Here is a 20,644-nt window from a genome sequence, read left to right on the forward strand (position 1 = left end):
CAGACTTTCCCCTAATCTCCCTTATACGCTCCCTAAAGAATTATTTTGATCAGGGAAGCCTACAACCAAACTCAGTAACAAATGAGTTCCATGTACCTAATAATTGTTGTTTAACTCTGTATTAACATAATTCTCACCCTTGCCGTCCTCACCTCCTGTTTATCACGCTCCTACCTTGTAGAATTGTAAGTTCCCATGGGAATAGGGCCTTCAATTACTCCTGTATGTTTTTATCAAATTTTGTCTTGTCTCTTAAGTTTAGTATCATTGTTTTATTTAAATGAATTGTACCCATGGACAGCGCTGCAGAATAGGTTGGCGCTTTATAAATAAAGTATATATAATAATATTAGTATAATAAGAACAATGTTTTGTCTGTTCATGGTGTTATGTTGTATTCACCTTGGTTGTCAAAAACGCTTCTGGAGAATATGTAGCTCTCCCAAGTGACTGTTTTTTTCACAGTTTAACTAGACATAAGTGTAGTTTAATTTAATTTCCTTAGCACAATTTTACACGGTTTTGCAAACCAATAGCAAATTGGGCATATACTCTGAAAAGCCTTGTGGAATCCATGTCCTCATTCCCTTTTGCTATGGTCCGTTAAGGGCTGATATAAATGAGCTTGTATGCTGTGCAAACCAATCGCTATTGCAGGTGACCTAAAAGAAAACTGATGAACTAATGAGTAATTAATACTTTCATGTTTATGACAGGCACGTTTATCTGTACTTAAAATCTGCACCACCACTATGCCATTAGATCCCGATGTGTGTCTAGAAAACCTGGCAGCTGATACTGCATCTTATTCTGGAGCTGATCTCCAAAATCTCTGTAAAGAGGTAAGGACAAACTAGAAATAAAGCTTTATTTCTAAACACTGGACAGGTTATTTTTAATCACAAAAAGTAATTGCAGTAAACTGCCAATATACACTACAGATAACTCCTCACCTGTATTGCTTAACTTTCAGTCCAGAATTCTCTATGGTGATGCCTTTATGTCTGTGATAGTAATGTGTCACTAGTGGAGCTTTCTTTCATCCCAGACCCATGTTATACAATAGCAATCTGCCACTAGTGGAGCTTTCTTGCATCTCAGATCCATGATATACAATAGCAATGTGTCACTAGTGGAGCTTTCTTTCATCACACACCAATGTTATAAAATAGTAATCTGCCACTACAGGGAGTGCAGAATTATTAGGCAAGCTGTATTTTTGAGGATTAATTTTATTATGGAACAACAACCATGTTCTCAATGAACCCAAAAAACTCATTAATATCAAAGCTATATAGTTTTGGAAGTAGTTTTTAGTTTGTTTTTAGTTATAGCTATTTTAGGGGGATATCTGTGTGTGCAGGTGACTATTACTGTGCATAATTATTAGGCAACTTAACAAAAAACAAATATATACCCATTTCAATTATTTATTTTTACCAGTGAAACCAATATAACATCTCAACATTCACAAATATACATTTCTGACATTCAAAAACAAAACAAAAACAAATCAGTGACCAATATAGCCACCTTTCTTTGCAAGGACACTCAAAAGCCTGCCATCCATGGATTCTGTCAGTGTTTTGATCTGTTCACCATCAACATTGCGTGCAGCAGCAACCACAGCCTCCCAGACACTGTTCAGAGAGGTGTACTGTTTTCCCTCCTTGTAAAACACACATTTTATGATGGACCACAGGTTCTCAATGGGGTTCAGATCAGGTGAACAAGGAGGCCATGCCATTAGATTTTCTTCTTTTATACCCTTTCTTGCCAGCCACGCTGTGAAGTACTTGGACGCGTGTGATGGAGCATTGTCCTGCATGAAAATCATGTTTTTCTTGAAGGATGCAGACTTCTTCCTGTACCACTGCTTGAAGAAGGTGTCTTCCAGAAACTGGCAGTAGGACTGGGAGTTGAGCTTGACTCCATCCTCAACCCGAAAAGGCCCCACAAGCTCATCTTTGATGATACCAGCCCAAACCAGTACTCCACCTCCACCTTGCTGGCGTCTGAGTCGGACTGGAGCTCTCTGCCCTTTACCAATCCAGCCACGGGCCCATCCATCTGGCCCATCAAGACTCACTCTCATTTCATCAGTCCATAAAACCTTAGAAAATCAGTCTTGAGATATTTCTTGGCCCAGTCTTGACGTTTCAGCTTGTGTGTCTTGTTCAGTGGTGGTCGTCTTTCAGCCTTTCTTACCTTGGCCATGTCTCTGAGTATTGCACACCTTGTGCTTTTGGGCACTCCAGTGATGTTGCAGCTCTGAAATATGGCCAAACTGGTGGCATCTTGGCAGCTGCACGCTTGACTTTTCTCAGTTCATGGGCAGTTATTTTGCGCCTTGGTTTTTCCACACGCTTCTTGCGACCCTGTTGACTATTTTGAATGAAACGCTTGATTGTTCGATGATCACGCTTCAGAAGCTTTGCAATTTTAAGTGTGCTGCATCCCTCTGCAAGATATCTCACTATTTTTGACTTTTCTGAGCCTGTCAAGTCCTTCTTTTGACCCATTTTGCCAAAGGAAAGGAAGTTGCCTAATAATTATGCACACCTGATATAGGGTGTTGATGTCATTAGACCACACCCCTTCTCATTACAGAGATGCACATCACCTAATATGCTTAATTGGTAGTAGGCTTTCGAGCCTATACAGCTTGGAGTAAGACAACATGCATAAAGAGGATGATGTGGTCAAAATACTCATTTGCCTAATAATTCTGCACTCCCTGTAGTGGAGCTTTCTTTCATCACACACCCATGTTATACAATAGTAATCTGCCACTAGTGGAGCTTTCTTTCATCTTAGACCCATGTTATTCAATAGTAATCTGCCACTAGTGGAGCTTTCTTTAATTACAGACCCATGTTATACAATAGTAATCTGCCACTAGTGGAGCTTTCTTTCATCACACATCCATGTTATATAATAGTAATCTGCCACTAGTGGAGCTTTCTTTCATCACACCCATGTTATACAATAGCAATCTGCCACTAGTGGAGCTTTCTTTCATCACACACCCATGTTATACAATAGTAATCTGCCACTAGTGGAGCTTTCTTTCATCACACCCATGTTATACAATAGTAATCTGCCTCTAGTGGAACTTTCTTTCATCACACACCCATGTTATACAATAGTAATCTGCCACTAGTGGAGCTTTCTTTCATTTTAGACCCATGTTATACAATAGTAATCTGCCACTAGTGGAGCTTTCTTTCATTACAGACCCATGTTATACAATAGTAATCTGCCACTAGTGGAGCTTTCTTTCATTATAGACCCATGTTATACAATAGTAATCTGCCACTAGTGGAGCTATTCAATAGTAATCTGCCACTAGTGGAGCTTTCTTTCATTACAGACCCATGTTATACAATAGTAATCTGCCACTAGTGGAGCTTTCTTTCATCACACACCCATGTTATATAATAGTAATCTGCCACTAGTGGAGCTTTCTTTCATCACATACCCATGTTATACAATAGCAATCTGCCACTAGTGGAGCTTTCTTTCATCACACACCCATGTTATACAATAGCAATCTGCCACTAGTGGAGCTTTCTTTCATCTTAGACCCATGTTATACAATAGTAACCTGCCACTAGTGGAGCTTTCTTTCATCACACACCCATGTTATACAATAGTAATCTGCCACTAGTGGAGCTTTCTTTCATTTTAGTCCCATGTTATACAATAGTAATCTGCCACTAGTGGAGCTTTCTTTCATTACAGACCCATATTATACAATAGTAATCTGCCACTAGTGGAGCTTTCTTTCATCTTAGACCCATGTTATTCAATAGTAATCTTCCACTAGTGGAGCTTTCTTTCATTACAGACCCATGTTATACAATAGTAATCTGCCACTAGTGGAGCTTTCTTTCATCACACACCCATGTTCTATAATAGTAATCTGCCACTAGTGGAGCTTTCTTTCATCACACACCCATGTTATACAATAGTAATCTGCCACTAGTGGAACTTTCTTTCATCACACACCCATGTTATACAATAGTAATCTGCCACTAGTGGAGCTTTCTTTCATTTCAGACCAATGTTATACAATAGTAATCTGCCACTAGTGGAGCTTTCTTTCATCACACACCCATGTTATACAATAGTAATCTGCCACTAGTGGAGCTTTCTTTCATCACACACCCATGTTATACAATAGTAATCTGCCACTAGTGGAGCTTTCTTTCATCTTAGACCCATGTTATACAATAGTAATCTGCCACTAGTGGAGCTTTCTTTCATCTCAGACCCATGTTTTACAATAGTAATCTGCGACTAGTGGAGCTTTCTTTCATCTTAGACCCATGTTATTCAATAGTAATCTGCCACTAGTGGAGCTTTCTTTCATTACAGACCCATGTTATACAATAGTAATCTGCCACTAGTGGAGCTTTCTTTCATCACACACCCATGTTATATAATAGTAATCTGCCACTAGTGGAGCTTTCTTTCATCACACACCCATGTTATACAATAGTAATCTGCCACTAGTGGAACTTTCTTTCATCACACACCCATGTTATACAATAGTAATCTGCCACTAGTGGAGCTTTCTTTCATCACACACCCATGTTATACAATAGTAATCTGCCACTAGTGGAGCTTTCTTTCATCTCAGACCCATGTTTTACAATAGTAATCTGCGACTAGTGGAGCTTTCTTTCATCTTAGACCCATGTTATTCAATAGTAATCTGCCACTAGTGGAGCTTTCTTTCATTACAGACCCATGTTATACAATAGTAATCTGCCACTAGTGGAGCTTTCTTTCATCACACACCCATGTTATACAATAGCAATCTGCCACTAGTGGAGCTTTCTTTCATTTTAGACCCATGTTATACAATAGTAATCTGCCACTAGTGGAGCTTTCTTTCATTTTAGACCCATGTTATACAATAGTAATCTGCCACTAGTGGAGCTTTCTTTCATCTTAGACCCATGTTATTCAATAGTAATCTGCCACTAGTGGAGCTTTCTTTCATTACAGACCCATGTTATACAATAGTAATCTGCCACTAGTGGAGCTTTCTTTCATTACAGACCCATGTTATACAATAGTAATCTGCCACTAGTGGAGCTTTCTTTCATCACACACCCATGTTATATAATAGTAATCTGCCACTAGTGGAGCTTTCTTTCATCTTAGACCCATGTTATTCAATAGTAATCTGCCACTAGTGGAGCTTTCTTTCATTACAGACCCATGTTATACAATAGTAATCTGCCACTAGTGGAGCTTTCTTTCATCACACACCCATGTTATATAATAGTAATCTGCCACTAGTGGAGCTTTCTTTCATTTCAGACCAATGTTATACAATAGTAATCTGCCACTAGTGGAGCTTTCTTTCATCACACACCCATGTTATACAATAGTAATCTGCCACTAGTGGAGCTTTCTTTCATCTTAGACCCATGTTATACAATAGTAATCTGCCACTAGTGGAGCTTTCTTTCATCTCAGACCCATGTTTTACAATAGTAATCTGCCACTAGTGGAGCTTTCTTTCATCACACACCCATGTTATATAATAGTAATTTGCCACTAGTGGAGCTTTCTTTCATCACACACCCATGTTATACAATAGTAATCTGCCACTAGTGGAGCTTTCTTTCATTTCAGACCAATGTTATACAATAGTAATCTGCCACTAGTGGAGCTTTCTTTCATCACACACCCATGTTATACAATAGTAATCTGCCACTAGTGGAGCTTTCTTTCATCTTAGACCCATGTTATACAATAGTAATCTGCCACTAGTGGAGCTTTCTTTCATCTCAGACCCATGTTTTACAATAGTAATCTGCGACTAGTGGAGCTTTCTTTCATCTTAGACCCATGTTATTTAATAGTAATCTGCCACTAGTGGAGCTTTCTTTCATTACAGACCCATGTTATACAATAGTAATCTGCCACTAGTGGAGCTTTCTCTCATCACACACCCATGTTATACAATAGTAATCTGACACTAGTGGAGCTTTCTTTCATTTCAGACCAATGTTAAACAATAGTAATCTGCCACTAGTGGAGCTTTCTTTCATCACAGACCCATGTTATACAATAGTGTATCACCAGGAGAAAAGGGAGGGAAACTCAAAACATATATTTAGGGCCAGCCCTAGCCATTGCAGGGCCCAAGGCAGGATGCCAAAATGGGGCCCCCTATTACTCCGCCCCCAACCACGCCCCCAAATGTTTAAAAAAATATGGTCGAAAAACAATAAACCATGGAATATCTGAAAGCTCCTTGCACTGAGAAGCACAAATAATACACTTGTGCTGTGCTACTGATTTGAGAAAAGAGAAAGTTGTGTTTTCTGGGGCAGGGGTTTATGTTATTGATTAGTGCAAGCTGTTCAGAGCTCTTGTGGCACTTAAAGGGACAGTTCACGGTTCACAAAAAAAAACTTCTCCCATTTAAATTGTTCTCAATGATCCATTTTACCTGCTGGAGTTTATTAAATTGTTTACAAGTAGCTCCTTTACCCCTATTTTGGATTTTTAAATAGCTGATTTAGCTTGTGGTATCCTAACCTATACTGAAAATTTTTATACTGGAGTCTCAGCTATTGCATAGCATAAGTAAACACAGCCAGCAGAAAAACTCACAGTGGGGTGCAGGATAATTAAGTAATAAAATGATAATTTTCCATTGTTCTCTCTATGTATTGAGCTTTAGTTTTCCAGACAAATATAAGATAAGGAAGCAAGTGTGTGTACACAAAGTGATAATTATCATAACATAATAAGATCTGATATTACCTCCAAGCTCAACCCATTTTAATAGGCTGTGGCTTAAAAGCACAATTTTTTTTTTTACAGTGTACTGTCCCTTTAATCTCAGACTCTCTGTTAACAAAGTCACTAAGCAGCTCCCTCTCAATAATAAGAGTTTTATTCAACAAGAGATTACATTACATTACAATTCATACATTGGATCAAACATTTCTCCGCTGGCTGGCAAAACTGACTGTAGAATATTTTTTTTTCCAATTAAATTAAGAAAAAAATATTAACTCCTTCATAGCCAAATAGAAGAGCAAATGTGATACATACACCTTTAGATCACTCTGACTTTATATTTTCAATGTACAGGGAAAAATAAAAACCATCCAAACAAATATTTTATAAATATTGAATATTTTGAATTAATTATATTTTGGGTAACAGCCTAGGTAGTTTAAAATTTTGGTTCCTCAGAGTTTTATTTGATTTAAAAGTACTCCCAAAAACACAAAAAAACACAAAACATAATAATTAAAGGAAATAGAAAAAAAAGGAAAATAAATAAATAAATTTAAAAGAAAGAGAGAGAAATAATTTAGGTATTACAAATGGACAGTACATGATTGGCTAAGCTAGCATTATTTTTAATACCTATCGATTTGTAAATGTATATATTATAATTTTTATTATGCATTCATTGGTTGCATTGCAATTTTGAAAATCAAAGCCTATCAATTGGCAATCATTATCTGGCAGGTCAGAGCCGGTATTTGTAATTTTTATGTACAGTCGAGGCCGTGTGTACTAGTAGGGAAAATGGGAAAAGCTTATAGAAAGAGACTGAGTAGTAGTTCTTCTAATCTTATATATCATCTGACTCTTAGCTCGCTCCTCTGCTTAGTGCTTACCAATATATATCAACTGTCTGCAGTCTGCAACAGAAACTACCCAGGCAGCCAGCCAGCCCCTGACTAATCCCGTCTCCTCCTCGGTCGGTCCCAAACACTCCCTCTTGTCTCTGAATGCTGCTGCAACTCCCACGGTTACCCACTCTCTCTGTGCGCCTCACTGACTGGACTGAGTTTATTCAGGGCCGGTCCAAGCCATTGCGGTGCCCATTGCGGCTTCTCTGGGATCTCCTTTGTCCTCTCACTGTTCCCGCCTCCAGGTGCTCCACCTCCTCCCCTCTCACCACCAGTCACCAACCTCTTAGCCTTGCAAGAGCTAAATAATTGGAGAATAATCGTGTATATCCTCTAATCATTCAGATTGTAGCATGATGCGTAAGTGCTGTGCCTGTCACCTGTGCCTCCGCTCGGCCACTCCTCACTCCTGAAATTTTCCCTGGGTAAAAACTGCACCAAAAATTAAAATGGTGCCAAAAATATATATATATTTTTGAAAAAATGGCAGAAGCAAAAAAATAAATAAATTTTTTTGTTTCAACCAGCGCAGCGGGGCCCCCCTGACCGCGGAGACCGAGGTGGCCGCCTTGCCCTAAGGCCGGCCCTGCATTTATTCTTCCATGTAACTCATTGAAGAGCGTAGACTAATGTATTGTCCAGATCACTTCTCATACTTGCCTGGAGAAACAGAGGCTACATAGACAAAATACTGAAATATAAAGAAACACTTAAAGTGACTATATACATGCTAGATATAATGATGCATTAAAAGATTAGCCTGATAATAATATACAGATGCAATTGTTAATCTTATATTAGTTATTTAAATCCTGAATAAATAAGTGTAAAGACCTGGTTGCTGGATAATGGCTTCCTTAACCCCTTACTGACCAGACCATTTTCCAATTTTCTTACCTTAAAGGGACATTATACACTAATTTTTTCTTTGCATAAATGTTTTGTAGATGATCTATTTATATAGCCCATAAAGTTTTTTTTTTTAAAATAAATGTATAGTTTTGCTTATTTTTAAATAACATTGCTCTGATTTTCAGACTCCTAACCAAGCCCCAAAGTTTTATGTGAATACCGTCAGCTAACTTCTCCAGCTTGCTCCTGTTTGTGTAAAGGGTCATTTCATATGCAAAAGAAGGGGGAGTGGGGGGAGTGTCTTATTTGCCACTTTCAGTGGGCTTTCCAGCTACCTTTTCAACAGAGCCAAACTGACAGCTTCTAAGTAAGTTTTTAAACTGTTTTATACTGGATTTTTATATTAGTATCTGTGCATCTTATTCTTTATAGTAGTGTCTATTACATGCAGTTATATGAAAATGAGTGTATACTGTCCCTTTAAGGACCAGGGCTATTTTTATATTTCTGCAGTGTTTGTGTTTAGCTGTAATTTTCCTCTTACTCATTTACTGTACCCACACATATTATATACTGTTTTTCTTGCCATTAAATGGACTTTCTAAAGATACCATTATTTTAATCATATCATATAATTTACTATAAAAAAATTATAAAATAGGATGATTTTTTTAAAAAAAAAAAAACACACTTTTTATAAATTTGATCCCCAAAATCTGTTACACATCTACAACCACCAAAAAACACCCATGCTAAATAGTTTGTAAATTTTCTCCTGAGTTTAGAAATACCCCTTGTTCACATGTTCTTTGCTTTTTTGCAAGTTATAGGGCAATAAGTACAAGTAGCACTTTGCTATTTCCAAACCATTTTTTTTCTCATAATTTGCAATAGTTTCATTGTAACACTGATATCTGTCAGGAATCCCTGAATAATCCTTCACATGTAAATATATTTATTTATTTTTAGTAGAGAACCCAAAGTATTGATTTAGGCCCATTTTGGTATATTTCATGCCACCATTTCACCACCAAATGCGATGAAAAAAAAAAAAAATTGTTCACTTTTGCACAAACTTTAGGTTTCTCACTGAAATTATTTACAAACAGCTTGTGCAATTATGGCACAAATGGTTGTAAATGCTTCTCTGGGATCCCCTTTGTTCAGAAATAGCAGACATTTATGGCTTTGGCATTACTTTTTGGTAATTGGAAGGCCGCTAAATGCTGCTGCACACCACACTTGTATTATGCCCAGCAGTTAAGGGGTTAATTAGGTAGCTTGTAGGGTTAATTTTAGCTTTAATGTAGACACATCCAACCCCCTGATCCCTCCCTGACCTCCCTCAAACAGCTCTCTCTCTTCCCTCCCCCACCTCACAATTGTCACTGCCATCTTAAGTACTGGCAGAAAGTCTAAAATAAAAGGCTTTTAAAAAAAATATATAATATAATATATGTATATATATATATAAAATGCAGTGTTGGATCTTGCCAGTACCCAGTGTTGCAGTTGTCTGCCAGTACCCAGTTTGCTAAAACAAAAATATATATTTTTTTTATTATTATTTCAAACCCAATTTTCTGTAGTCTAGCTGCCCCCCCTCAATACCCTACCCCACTCCCAGATCCTTTTTCCAACATTTATTCCTCCTTCCCATACATTTGCTATTAATGTGACTGAGTCTCGCACTCATACTTATCCAGCTCACTCGTGCGCACTGCAGGGACAGGATCCGGAAGTCCCTCCAACAATGGGCCGCCTCCCTGCTATGGCTCCCACCCACCAACGATCGGCACCATCGCTGGCCAATGCAGAGAGGGCCACAGAGTGGTTCTCTCTGCATTGGATGCTAAAAAAAGGGTATTGCAGGATGCCTCAATATCGAGGCATCACTGCAATACCCTGAAAGCGGCTGGAAGCGATCACGATCGCTTCCACTGCTTGAAACCCCTGAGGACGTGCAGGGTATGTCCTTGGTCATTAAAGGGACACTGAACCCAAATTTTTTCTTCCATGATTCAGATAGAGCATGCAATTTTAAGCAACTTTCTAATTTACTCCTATTATCAATTTTTCTTCATTCACTTGCTATCTTTATTTGAAAAGCAAGAATGTAAGTTTAGAAGCCGGACCATTTTTGGTTGACAACCTGGGTTGTTCTTGCTGATTGATGGTTAAATGCACCCACAATTAAATAAGTGCTGTCCAGGGTGCTGAACCAAACATTGACTGTCTCCTTAGCTTAGATGTCTTCTTTTTCGAATAAAGATAGCATGAGAACGAAGAAAAAATGATAATAGGAGTAAATTAGAAAGTTGCTTAAAATTGCATGCTCTATCTGAACCATGAAAGAAAGAAACAATATAATTTATGCTTACCTGATAAATTCATTTCTCCTGTAGTGTAGTCAGTCCACGGGTCATCCATTACTTATGGGATTATAACTCCTCCCTAACAGGAAGTGCAAGAGGATCACCCAAGCAGAGCTGCTATATAGCTCCTCCCCTCTACGTCATATCCAGTTCATTCGACCGAAACCATACGAGAAAGGAGAAACTATAGGGTGCAGTGGTGACTGGAGTTTAATTAAAATTTAGACTGCCGTTAAAAACAGGGCGGGCCGTGGACTGACTACACTACAGGAGAAATGAATTTATCAGGTAAGCATAAATTATATTTTCTCCTGTTAAGTGTAGTCAGTCCACGGGTCATCCATTACTTATGGGATACCAATACCAAAGCTAAAAGTACGCGGATGAACGGGAGGGACAGCAGGATCTTTACAACGGAAGGGAACCACTGCCTGTAGAACCTTTCTCCCAAAAACAGCCTCCGAAGAAGCAAAAGTGTCAAATTTGTAAAATTTTGGAAAAAGTGTGAAGTGAAGACCAAGTTGCAGCCTTGCAAAATCTGTTCAACAGAGGCCTCATTCTTAAAGGCCCAAGTGGAAGCCACAGCTCTAGTAGAATGAGCTGTAATCCTTTCAGGAGGCTGCTGTCCAGCAGTCTCATAGGCTAAACGTTATTATGCTACGAAGCCAAAAGAGAGAGAGGTAGCCGAAGCTTTTTGACCTCTCCTCTGTCCAGAATAAACGACAAACAGGGAAGAAGTTTGCCGAAAATCTTTAGTTGCCTGCAAATAAAATTTCAGGGCACGGACGACGTCCAGATTGTGCAAAAGTCGTTCCTTCTTTGAAGAAGGGTTAGGGCACAATGATGGAACAACAATCTCTTGATTGATATTCTTGTTAGTGACTACCTTAGGTAAGAACCCAGGTTTAGTACGCAGAACTACCTTGTCTGAATGAAAAATCAGATAAGGTGAATCACAATGTAAGGCCGATAACTCAGAGACTCTCTCGAGCCGAGGAAATAGCCAAACAACTTCCAAAAACAGAACTTTCCAAGATAACAGCTTGATATCGAATGGAATGAAGGGGTTCAAACGGAACACCTTGCAGAACGTTAAGAACTAAGTTTAAGCTCCACGGCGGAGCAACAGTCTTAAACACAGGCTTAATCCTAGTCAAAGCCTGACAAAAAGCCTGAACGTCTGGAACTTCTGCCAGACGTTTGTGTAAAAGGATAGACAGAGCTGAAATCTGTCCCTTTAACGAACTAGCAGATAAACCCTTTTCTAAACCTTCTTGTAGAAAGACAATATCCTAGGAATCCTAACCTTACTCATGAGTAACTCTTGGATTCCGCACCAATATAAGTATTTACGCCATATCTTATGGTAAATTTTCCTGGTAACAGGTTTCCTAGCCTGTATTAAGGTATCAATCACTGACTCCGAGAATCCACGCTTTGATAGAATCAAGCGTTCAAATCTCCAAGCAGTCAGCCTCAGAGAAAATAGATTTGGATGTTTGAAAGGACCCTGAATCAGAAGGTCCTGTCTCAGAGGCAGAGACCATGGTGGACAGGACGACATGTCCACTAGATCTGCATACCAGGTCCTGCGTGGCCACGCAGGCGCTATTAGAATCACAGATGCTCTCTCCTGTTTGATCCTGGCAATCAATCGAGAAGCATCGGGAAAGGTGGAAACACATAAGCCATGTTGAAGACCCAAGGTGCTGTCAGAGCATCTATCAGCTACCGCTCCCGGTCCCTGGACCTGGATCCGTAATCAAGGAAGCTTGGCGTTCTGGCGAGACGCCATGAGATCCAGATCTGGTTTGCCCCAATGATGAAGCAGTTGGGCAAACACCTCCGGATGAAGTTCACACTCCCCCGGATGAAAGGTCTGGCGACTTAGAAAATCCGCCTCCCAGTTTTCCACGCCTGGGATGTGGATCGCTGACAGGTGGCAAGAGTGAGACTCTGCCCAGCGAATTATCTTTGAGACTTCCATCATCGCTAGGGAACTCCTTGTTCCTCCTTGATGGTTGATGTAAGCCACAGTCGTGATGTTGTCCGACTGAAACCTGATGAACTCAGAGTTGCTAACTGAGGCCAAGCCAGAAGAGCATTGAAAATTGCTCTTAATTCCAGAATGTTTATTGGGAAGGAGTTCTCTCCTCCTGAGTCCATGATCCCTGAGCCTTCAGGGAATTCCAGACTGCGCCCCAACCTAGAAGGCTGGCGTCGTTGTTACAATCGTCCAATCTGGCCTGCGGAAGGGCATCCCCTTGGACAGATGTGGGCCAGAGAAAGCCACCATAGAAGAGAATCTCTGGTCTCTTGATCCAGATTTAGCAGAGGGGACAAATCTGAGTAATACCCATCTCCACTGACTTAGCATGCACAATTGCAGCGGTCTGAGATGCAGGCGCCGCAAATGGTACTATGTCCATTGCCGCTACCATTAAGCCGATTACCTCCATGCACTGAGCCACTGACGGGTGTTGAATGGAATGAAGGACACGGCAAGCATTTAGAAGTTTTGATAACCTGTCCTCCGTCAGGTAAATTTTCATTTTACAGAATCTATAAGAGTCCTAGAAAGGGAACTCCTTGTGAGTGGCAATAGAGAACTCCTTTTCTACGTTCACCTTCCACCCATGCGACCTTAGAAATGCCAGAACTAACTCTGTATGAGACTTAGGCAGTTTGGAAACTTGACGCTTGTATCAGAATGTCGTCTAGGTACGGAGCTACCGCTATGCCTCGCGGTCTTAGTACCGCCAGAAGAGAGCTCCAGAACCTTTGTAAAGATTCTTGGAGCCGTAGCTAACCCGAAGGGAAGAGCTACAAACTGGTAATGCCTGTTTAGGAAGGCAAATCTTAGATACCGGTAATGATCCTTGTGAATCGGTATGTGAAGGTAGGCATCCTTTAAATCCACTGTGGTCATGTACTGACCCTCTTGGATCATGGGTAAGATGGTTCGAATTAGTTTCCATTTTGAACGATGGAACTCTTAGGAATTTGTTTAGGATCTTTAAGTCCAAGAATGGTCTGAAGGTTCCCTCTTTTTTGGGAACCACAAACAGATTTGAATAGAATCCTTGCCCGTGTTCCGACCCGCGGAACTGGGTGGATCACTCCCATTAGTAAGAGGTCTTGTACACAGCGTAGAAACGCCTCTTTCTTTATCTGGTTTGCTGATAACCTTGAAAGATGAAATCTCCCTTGTGGAGGAGAAGCTTTGAAGTCCAGAAGATATCCCTGAGATATGATCTCCAACGCCCAGGGATCCTGGACATCTCTTGCCCAAGCCTGGGCGAAGAGAGAAAGTCTGCCCCCCACTAGATCCGTTTCCGGATCGGGGGCCCTCACTTCAATGCTGTCTTAGGGGCAGCAGCAGGTTTTCTGGCCTGCTTGCCCTTGTTCCAGACTGGTTAGGTTTCCAGCCTGTCTGTAGCGAGCAACAGTTCCTTCCTGTCTTGGAGCTGGAGGAAGTTGATGCTGCTCCTGCCTTGAGGTTACGAAAGGCCGAAAATTAGACTGTTTGAGCCTTTGGTTTGGCCCTGTCTTGAGGGCAGGGCATGGCCCTTACCTCTCAGTAATGTCAGCGAATAATTTCTTTCAAGCCTGGGCCCGAATATTGTCTGCCCTTTGAAAGGAATATTAAGCAATTTAGATTTAGAAGTCACATCAGCTGACCAGGATTTAAGCCACAGCGCTCTGCGCGCCTTGAATGCGAATCCGGAGTTCTTAGCCGTAAGTTTGGTTAAGTGTCTAACTACACGGCATCAGAAAATAAATGAATTAGCTAGCTTAAGTGCTTTAAGCTTGTTCATAATCTATCCAATGGAGCTGTGCTAAGGGTCTCTTCATCCAGAGGACCTCAAACCAGAATGCCGCCGCAGCAGTCGACAGCGCGATGCATGCAAGGGGTTGTAATATAAAACCTTGCTGAACAAACATTCTTCTTAAGGTAACCCATCTAACTTTTTATCCATTGGATCTGAAAAAGCACAGCTATCCTCCACCGGTGATAGTGGTGCGCTTAGCCCAGAGTAGAAACTGCTCCCTCCACTTAGGGACCGTCTGCATAAGGTCCCCGTGTTGGTGGCGTCTATTGGAACATTTTTCTATAATATAGGAGGGGGTGAAAAGGGCACACCGGGGTCTATCCCACTCCTTGTTACAATTTCTGTAAGCCTTTTAGGTATAGGAAAACGTCAGTACACACGCCGTACCGCAAATAATATTTATCCAGCCTACATACTTTCTCTGGAATTGCAACCGTGTTACAATCATTCAGAGCCGCTAATACCTCCCCTAGTAATACACGGAGGTTCTCAAGCTTAGATTTAAAATTTGAAATGTCTGAATCCAGTTTACTTGGATCAGATCCGTCACCCACAGAATGAAGCTCTCCGTCCTCATGTTCTGCAAATTGTGACTCAGTATCAGACATGGCTCTATTATTATCAGCGCACTCTGTTCTTACCCCAGAGTGATCGCGTTTACCTCTTAATTCTGGCAATTTAGATAGTACTTCAGTCATAACATTAGCCATGTCTTGCAAAGTGATTTGTATGGGCCGCCCTGATGTACTTGGCGCCACAATATCACGCACCTCCTGAGCGGGAGGCGAAGGTACTGACACGTGAGGAGAGTTAGTCGGCATAACTTCCCCCTCGTTGTCTGGTGATATTTTTTTAACATATAAAGTTTGACTTTTATTCAAAGTAACATCTATACATTGAGTGCACAAATTTCTATTGGGCTCCACATTGGCCTTTAAACATAGTGAACAAACATATTCATCTGTGTCAGACATGTTTAAACAGACTAGCAATAACACTAGCAAGCTTGGAAAAAAACTTTTAAATAAATTTACAAGCTATATAAAAAACGCTACTGCGCCTTTAAGAAACATAAAAATGTGACACAGTTGAATTAACAATGAACCAAATATGTTAAAACAACCAAATTTTAACAGAAAATGTATAAAGTTAGCAGAGGATTGCACCCACCAGCAAAAGGATGATTAAACCCTTAATACCCAAAACGGATAACAGTTGAAATAATAAACGTTTTTATCACAGTCAAACACACTGTCACAGGTCTGCTGTGACTGATTACGTCCCTCAAAACTAGTTTTGGAGACCCCTGGGCTCTGTAGAGACGTCCTGGATCATGGAGGAAGAAATAGGAAGACTGTGACTAAATTTTTACTGCGCAATAAAGCACTAAAATAGGCCCCCTCCCACTCATATTACAACAGTGGGGAAGCTCAGTAAACTGTTTTTATTCAGAAAAAAACGACAGCCATGTGGTAAAAATCATGCCCATAAAGTTTTATCACCAAGTACCTCAGAAAAAACGATTAACATGCCAGTAAACGTTTTAAAAATTGAAAATTATGAATGAAGTGTTATTAATAAGCCTGCTGCTAGTCGCTTTCACTGCAGTTCAGGCTCAAATATTACTTTAATATTGACAGTATTTTCTTAGTGAAATTCCATTCCCCAGAAATACCTCAGAGTATACATACATACATATCAGCCTGATACCAGTCGCTACTACTGCATTTAAAGCTGCACTTACATTACATCGGTATTAGCAGTATTTTCTCAGTCAATTCCATTCCTTAGAAAATAATTTACTGCACATACCTCCTTGCAGGTGGGCCCTGCATGCTATCCCCTGTTCTGAAGTTACCTCACTCCTCAGAATGGCCGAGAACAGCAAGTGGATCTTAGTTACGACCAGCTAAGATCATAGACAAACTCAGGAGATTCTTCTTCTAATGCTGCCTGAGAACAAACAACACACACCGGTGCAGTTTAAAATAACAAACTTTTGATTGAAGAAATAAAAACTAAGTTTAACACACCACAGTCCTCTCCAACGACGTCCTATCTTTAGTTAGGTGCAAGAGAATGACTGGATATGACGTTGAGGGGAGGAGCTATATAGCAGCTCTGCTTGGGGTGATCCTCTTGCACTTCCTGTTAGGGAGGAGTTATAATCCCATAAGTAATGGATGACCCGTGGACTGACTACACTTAACAGGAGAAAATGGGTTTAGTGTCCCTTTAAGTGCCTGTTTTTGTAGGACGTACCCTGCACGTCTTTGGTCGTAAAGGGACATGAAACTCACATTTTTTCTTTAATGATTCAAACAGAGCATGTGATTGTAAACAGCTTTCTAATTTTCTTCTATTATCTAATTGTCTTTGTTCTTTTGGTGTTAGTTGAAAACAGACCTAGGAAGGTTCAGGAGCAGCAATGCATTACTAGGGGCTAGCTGTTGATTGGTGGCTGCACATAAATGCTCCTTGTCATTGGTTTACCATGTGTTTGACTAGCTCCTAGTAGTGCATAACTACTCCTTCAAAAAAAGGATACCAAGAAAATGAAGCAAATTTAAAAGAAGTAAATTGGGGGGAAAAAAATCACATGCACTTTCTGAATCATGAAAGAAAACTTTAGGGTTTCATGTCCCTTTTAAGAATAGAAGGTTTAACTAGGAATGTATCTGCACTAAAACAATATGCCTACTCAGTTACTTTAGTTGTGGCTTGTACGACACAAACTGATTCATCGCTAGCACTATACACGCCACTGAAACAGCGATAGTTTTACTGGAGCCATTTTTAAAATGCAAGTTTGTATCTATGATGTCCCTGTAAATAGTGCTTGTCTTCATCAGAATGATAGGAGCAGATGTAAGTAACTCTACTTTCTTAGGAGGCAGCTTCTACAGCTTTTGACATTTTTCCTAAGTGCTATGAATATAGGTTTGTTTGCAGTACTTTGTAGTTAAAAGGTTATTATTATTGCAGGCTCTGAAATACTTTTATTTTCAAGCATCTCATTTATTTATGCTATTTAAATCTGGTTCTTTAAACCTTTGTTCCTGTTATCCTTGGCCCAGTGTTTATTCCATCTGATTTTTTTAAATAGAATATTACTTCCTTTGTCTAGGAGGTGGTAACTTTCACGCATTACTAATTCATAAAGCTTATGTTAAAGCTTATATAAGATTATGTTTCACATTATTGAGGTTTTATTTGGAAATCCTACAGATTATATGTTTGCTCATTCCGGTGCCAGAAAGGAACATAAGGCTTCTATATCTCATTTAGAGCTAGATTACAAGTGGAGCACTGAGTTAATGTTCACCCGTAAAGGGGCGCATGTTAAATAACCAGCCGTTACAAGTGGGTGGTTAATGCTACCGCAAGCATTTATTAACCAGAGAACAGACCTCTGATAAATGAAATAAATGTCCCCCAGTTTCCCTTAAAATAAAGTGTACTGTTCCTTAAAGGGGTTAAAGTGAGGAGGTGAGAAAAAAACTGGATTGAAAAGTGCCTTTACATAGCGGTCTATGGGGACTGTGTTTCAACTGTAAATATATACTGTATGTATATGCTTGTATACATATATATGTGTTAAAATGTGTATATACACATACATAAATAAAAATATATATGTATATGTAAATATATAGATATTTTAAATATGCTGCCTAACGCTGCGTGACTTACCCCCTTTCGCTGCACTTGGTTCTGTGCCTTGTCTATCAGCATCAGAATGAGGCTCCTTTAGGAGCCTATGGAAGCGTGCTCTCGTGAGCGCAACTTTCCATGCAATGCGAATGCAAGATCGTGTTCGCATTGTGCTTTACTTGTAATACTAGCGCACATTTTGCGTGCCGGTATTACTGAGTGGAGCGCAAATATTACACACTTTTGCGCTCCACTCGTAATCTGGCCCTTAGTCAATTGAATTTGCTCTGAGATCCTTATAACAAATAAGCTAAAGAAGATGACACCACCTTTGAAAAGTACATAGCTTTTTCATCAGATCTTTAGTTTTTTATGGATTGGCTATGTAACACAACCACTTGTCCATTCATACCTTTTATAACATTTTAACAAGATAATGTGTTTGTCCAAAAGTTAGCAGCATGTGATTGGCAGATTTATAGTTTGTAGACAGTGCATCCTCAGACTTTAGATGGTATTTTTTATATTTTTATTTTGTTTCTCCACACTTGCCTTTGCTTGGATAATTCTAATATTTATCAGTCCTGAATATCTTTATACAATCGCAAACATTTTTTAGACTTATTGATAAATCCATTTCTTTGTATTTGTAGTAGGATTATAAGAATCCCCAGAAATGATTGGGATCAGCCCTCCCTTTTTTTTTTTTTTTCTCACTAAATAGGTTAATTGCTTAGTTATACTACTAATGTAGGCAAGAAGGGAAGTGCTCTATATAGGAAGGAGGAACTCCCTGGAAGACTTCTGGGAGGTTTCTACCTAATCCAAGTAGCATCATACTATATTCAATCAGACCTGACAAGACTACTTTTGTATGTGAAGAAATAGATGTATTGGTAAAAACCTTGTTTTTATTGGCTATAACTAAATATGTATATTTAAGAAGAGCTATCATGCATGTACCCTGCAGCTGTTCTATTCAAACCTGTTCAGCTCTTCAAGGAATTTCTCAGAACTTTGATTTTATAATAGCAATATTCTGCAGATATGTACTAAAGAGGTGTAGTGGAGGAGGCCTTAAATGTTTGTTTCTCTGGGTTGGAAAATATTTCATGCCAGTGTTATTTTATTTGTAGTTTGTTTATATACCAATCAAATATATTATCTTTCCTAAGATATGGTGAGTCCACGGAGTCAGCAGGAGGAGGCAAAGAGCACCACAGCAAAGCTGTTAAAGGTCACTTCCCTTCCCACAATCCCCAGCCATTCTGTTTGCCTTCGGTGCAAGGAGGAGGTGAAGTTTTTGGTGTCTGATGAAGATTGGATTATTTCACTTCAATCAAGATTTTATTATTTTGAAAGCCAGAGTAGGTTTGCTCTGATCTTTCTTCTCAAAATTGGGTATAGCCGTACTCCATGTTAGTCTCTTCAGTAGAGCAGTGGTGGCTTTAAAGCAGTTAGGAAAATGCAGCAAGGCCCATATCACAAGTTCCTAACATGTTGCTCCCCTGGTATAGAAAACCTAAGTAGGTTTACTTTGTTATTTCTTTTCTTCACAGGTCCCTGTGAGGAGTGGCATCCTCTCATACCGGGTGAGCTGTCCTCGTGCCGGACAGCTGAATGTACAGGTAAGTGTCTTTTTGTCTTCTGGGGCTAGGATGCTGGCACTGAAGGAGTTAAAGACTCTAACAACTGAAAGCCTGTACTTAGTTTGGGACACAAATCCTTATGAAGGATGGTTTATGGCAGTGGGCAGGCACAAATCTGGCATGTGTTTGTGGAGACTTGAGAGTTAATCTTCTTCAAGGAAGGAGTTAACTCTCTTTGGGGCTCAGAGTTTTAGGTATCCCTCTCTTGGCTATGATTCGGTTAATATAAGTTTCAGAGGGGAGATGGACAGTGTAGGACCCGATTAATTTTCCATTAAGAGCGGGACTAATGTATAATTGCTTAATTCTGCCTACGCCATTATTGTGGCTGATAGAGGAACCTTATAGGAGAGCGCACTCTTCTTTGTGGCGCCTTGCTATGAGAAGGGGAGTGAAGAGTGGAGGTGCCATTATGTTTTTATTTATGTTGACCTAGGGGATATCGGCACAACTCTGTTAGTGTTTGTTCCCCAGCTAGTTTTCGCATCTGTTCCTGGCGGCAGTATCAAACGCGAAGTATGCACGCTTCATCTTGATGCTGTATGCAGCTCCCGCCTCCTTCTTCTCAGGGTGGCACCATCTTGTGCTAGGTTAATCTGCAA

At 39.9% G+C, this 20,644-nt stretch overlaps 1 protein-coding gene across 1 annotated transcript in view; it reads left to right on the plus strand.

The window, feature by feature from the left end:
* The window catches only part of LOC128636367 (ribosome biogenesis protein SPATA5L1-like), a 38,862-nt gene extending 18,673 nt beyond the window's left edge, over positions 1-20,189 (plus strand). Inside the window, 2 exon segments of the mRNA XM_053689394.1 lie at positions 717-842; positions 19,953-20,189. Of these exon segments, the coding sequence (XP_053545369.1) occupies positions 717-842; positions 19,953-20,189 (363 nt within the window).
* The last annotated feature ends 455 nt before the right edge of the window (positions 20,190-20,644 follow it).

Source organism: Bombina bombina, chromosome 7 (genome assembly GCF_027579735.1).
Source record: "Bombina bombina isolate aBomBom1 chromosome 7, aBomBom1.pri, whole genome shotgun sequence".
In the NCBI taxonomy this organism is placed as follows: domain Eukaryota; kingdom Metazoa; phylum Chordata; class Amphibia; order Anura; family Bombinatoridae; genus Bombina; species Bombina bombina.